The 3,624-nt window shown below is 49.0% G+C and overlaps 1 protein-coding gene across 1 annotated transcript; it reads right to left on the bottom strand.

The window, feature by feature from the left end:
* Window positions 1-2,345: 2,345 nt before the first annotated feature.
* Window positions 2,346-2,625, bottom strand: FMAN_15539 (uncharacterized protein; the record flags this gene model as incomplete). Its single annotated transcript, XM_041826353.1, has 2 exons — window positions 2,346-2,438; window positions 2,500-2,625. The coding sequence occupies 2 exons, from the start codon at window positions 2,623-2,625 to the stop codon at window positions 2,346-2,348; spliced, it is 219 nt and encodes a 72-aa protein (XP_041691641.1).
* Window positions 2,626-3,624: the final 999 nt, after the last annotated feature.

Raw genomic sequence — 3,624 nt, 5'->3', positions numbered from 1 at the left:
CCCCCCAGTAACTCTATTATTCTATGGTAGTTGAGGCTTAGACTGACCTGAATAACTTGCGCGTGGGAGCGACGTGTCTCGAGAGACTGACAGCTGACATTCTCATCCTACGCAGGAATATTAGCGGCGACCACGGTGCCGATCCTGTACGAGACGAGACGAGCTGTTGAGCAACGATTAGAGCGAGTCCGCGTCCACATTGAGACCATTGCATCACCCTGTGAACTCGGAGGTGGGCAAGAGTGGCCTCACCAGTTGAAACACAACAGGCAACAAGCAGTCTCTTCCTGATCCGGTACCCCTGTACCACAAACAACACACGGTCACGCCAGGCTCACGAGCAATCATATCCAGCGACACAATGGGAGCAAGCCCAGCTCACGAACAAGCGCAGCCAACAAGCACAAACAATACAATCGTAGCAAGCAATCACAGGCAGCAGTACAATCACCGTTATAGGGTAGTCAGTTCACTGACAGAGAGTCCATCTCCCCAACTATACATACACCAGCAACAACAACGCACGAACACGAGATCGACCACGACGGTATGCTCTAGGGACAGATCGCCCTGAGGTCTCACGTAGCCTGTTGCGATAAACAAGTCCTCTGATCCGGCGACTTCGGAAAGCAGCCCTGACTTACCACCAGAATCAGGTGAGATAAGCCGTTTCAATCCTTCGCAGTCGCCTCGCTTCTCGTCCATCCATGCTTGAAACTGAGAAGAGCCCCCTTGGGACCTCATTAGCGATTGTTTCGCCCAGCTCGTCCGAATCGATGAGGGTCAGGATAATCTAGGCGTCGGTTCACAGCCACCTTTATTCCTGGAAGTCGTCAGCGCAAGAGAAGATGGTGCTCTATTAGATCATCACGACTTCTTAAATACAGATCTCTGCTTCCCCCTTACATCACCCTGTTCTTCTTCTTCAGAAACTCGATACACTCTTGTTCCAATGTCAAGATCAAGTCAGGGTTCATTGAGCTTAGCATTGTTTCAACCGCTTGAAGTCCCCTCTTATTTTGTAGCAGCCGTATGATCTCCTGTTCAACTGAGTATACGGATTTAAAGTCACCGATCGAGCACCTGGACAGCAATTCCCCAAAAGGGAGCGTCTGAAAACGACTCTGGGAGTTCACCGTTCATGATCTTCTGATCTCGTGTTGGTGGGTCGAGGTCATGCCAAGGAATTCTCTGGAATCGAATCGTGTAAATGCAGGAGCCAAGAGAGAACTGCTCGGTGATGGCACTCCTTTCTGGCAATTCGTAGTTCTTGAGTACTTTGCACAATTGTTCGCTTGAGGCAAGTAGCTGACTTTTTAAAATGGTTCATATATGGCCTGAGTATATTGTTCTCATTTTTAGTCAAGCTTGGGCATTTGTGCTTCTCCAAGTCTATCGTCTCTGGTAGCAAAGCAAATGCAGAGCTTTCGATCCAGGTACATAATGAGCTGAAATCATTGGGGCTATAGTCACATATCAACCTAAAACCACATAGCAGCCTAAATTCACACATTAACCTAAAATCACTTACTACACAGCGAGCCCCCAGGGCCCCTCACTATTGCCTACCTAGGATCTTGCTTTCCGCTAAAAAGCTTGATATCGTATAACTAAGTGCTGCTGCTCTTCCGTGAAGATGAACCAGATCACGCAGTACTCGCTGATCTCGTCTACTTCAGCTATAGCGCGCCAGCTCTGAGGCCTGTGGCTGAGAGCTTAAACTAGCCGAGAAAACCTAGACGGTAGGAACAGCAATCCATAGAACTACGGGAGTAACACGAGAAATCATTGGTGACAGGGAAATAAGACCTACAAGCAAGTAGAGATCCTTGTATTTCAACTACAGATTGTCGAGAGCCGCGCAAAGATGAGAAGATACGCAACAACTAGCAGGAGAACAACAGAACATCAGTAAGCAGGCGCAGGGCAGAGCTGGATTGTCAGGCTAACAGATATCGTCAACCAGCTGTGGCAAAAACGGCCATAATGGGTATGATGAGGCCAAGAATTCCAGCTGGATATAGTCAACTCCCCAACGATCAACTCGCAGCGAACATCTCGTGGCAGCGATGAGAAGCGAACCTTACCAGGCAGGGAGCCGGTTCTCCATACTCTTGAGATATAACGAGGAGTTCCCAGGTGAAAGCTCAGCTAAATACCACGAATACAGCCAGGGTAGACAAGAACAAGGACAGAGCAAAGAAGACACGAATAGGAGGTGAACAACTGAAGATACTGGCACACGCTGTCTCGTGATAACTGGAGGAGAACGGCAACCGTATTAAAGATCGAACTTATCAAGTTCTGCCCTTTGAGATCGCAGCACTTGAAGAACGGTACCATTATCAGTATGCTACAACTACTCCAAATTGCTCCACCCATTCGATAACAGTTGTCCGGCCTGATGCAACGTCCTCGACGAGCGAAAAGTACCAAGACTAGAGAAGTGATTGTGAGTACGTTGGGTCCCTCCAGAGCACTCATGGAACCGGCGTTTACCAAGTAACTTGAGAAGGAGTACAGCGAGGGCAAACAGACCTGTAAAGGTCTTGTGTCACGATAGTGCATTATCAAGAGCCAGTGCCAAACATGCTGGGAAACTCCTGAAATCTGGACATCGGACATTGGGAACATGAGTCCTGGTACGCTGAGATCAGATCAACTTTGACCGAGGTTCTGAGCAGCGTGAAAGAAGGGCGGCGAGGACCGATGAAAGGACGAGTACTGCAATACATAATCTTCGATGATGCCTTACACTATCCGAAAACAATGAGTCTTGGGCATTTTGCTCAACTGAAAGCGAAGTGCCAATCATACTCCACAGTTCACTGCTGCGACAATGTCTTACATTTTGTGAACATAAGGATGGCAGCATAGTAAAGTAATGAAGTACGGAGCTACGACTTTTGTCTTCTCCAGAACGTGTCATTTGTCTATAACCTACAGAAATAGGCCTGCGGAGGAAAAGCCGAAAATGCGGAATTCGAACAGATGATCTTCGCTTTAGCCGGGCTTTACCCGCTCCAAAATCTCTGTTGGTCCAAACGTCATGGAGAAACGATTCGACGATGGCGGCGATAGAAGATAGGAATCGGTGAGGGACTGCACGGCAAAGGACTGGTCAGAAGGATGTGAACGGCAACAGGGCTCCGTTGACGCGTCGTAGGGTTATGCAGAGAGACTGGGTCCATCGGGCAACTCTGGTGACACTGTTGACCCAGCGATGTGACATTCTTTGCACGCTTTCGGGAGCCCCAATTCCGTCCAGTACCTACAGATTGGACGACAACATCGTCTTGCTATTGATCAGGATGTTGCGGACAGCAGGCAATGTGAGGATGATGAGGTCAAGACCCTCCAAGCAGTTTGTGCAACGATTCGGCGGCGGCGGAGGAGCAGGACGACGATACTTTGCGCAGTAGCACGGTCGAGCGGACAGCAAATCGGCTCGTATGCGAGGAGTGCTGAGAGGTCATGTTGACCATTCGATGAGGATTGGCGTCGYAAGGTCGTGGAGGATCGAGGATGGAGGCGGAGCTTTCATACCAGTCCGTGATGTCACAAAAAAAAAGGGGGTCCAAAAGGGCAGATAAATCAGCCTGAAACAGTACCTAGATGTTTCTT

This window comes from Fusarium mangiferae (genome assembly GCF_900044065.1).
Source record: "Fusarium mangiferae strain MRC7560 genome assembly, contig: FMAN_scaffold056, whole genome shotgun sequence".
NCBI classification, from domain to species: Eukaryota; Fungi; Ascomycota; class Sordariomycetes; order Hypocreales; family Nectriaceae; genus Fusarium; species Fusarium mangiferae.
Note: the sequence above shows the minus strand (reverse complement) of the source record. Positions and strands in the feature narration are given on the sequence as shown.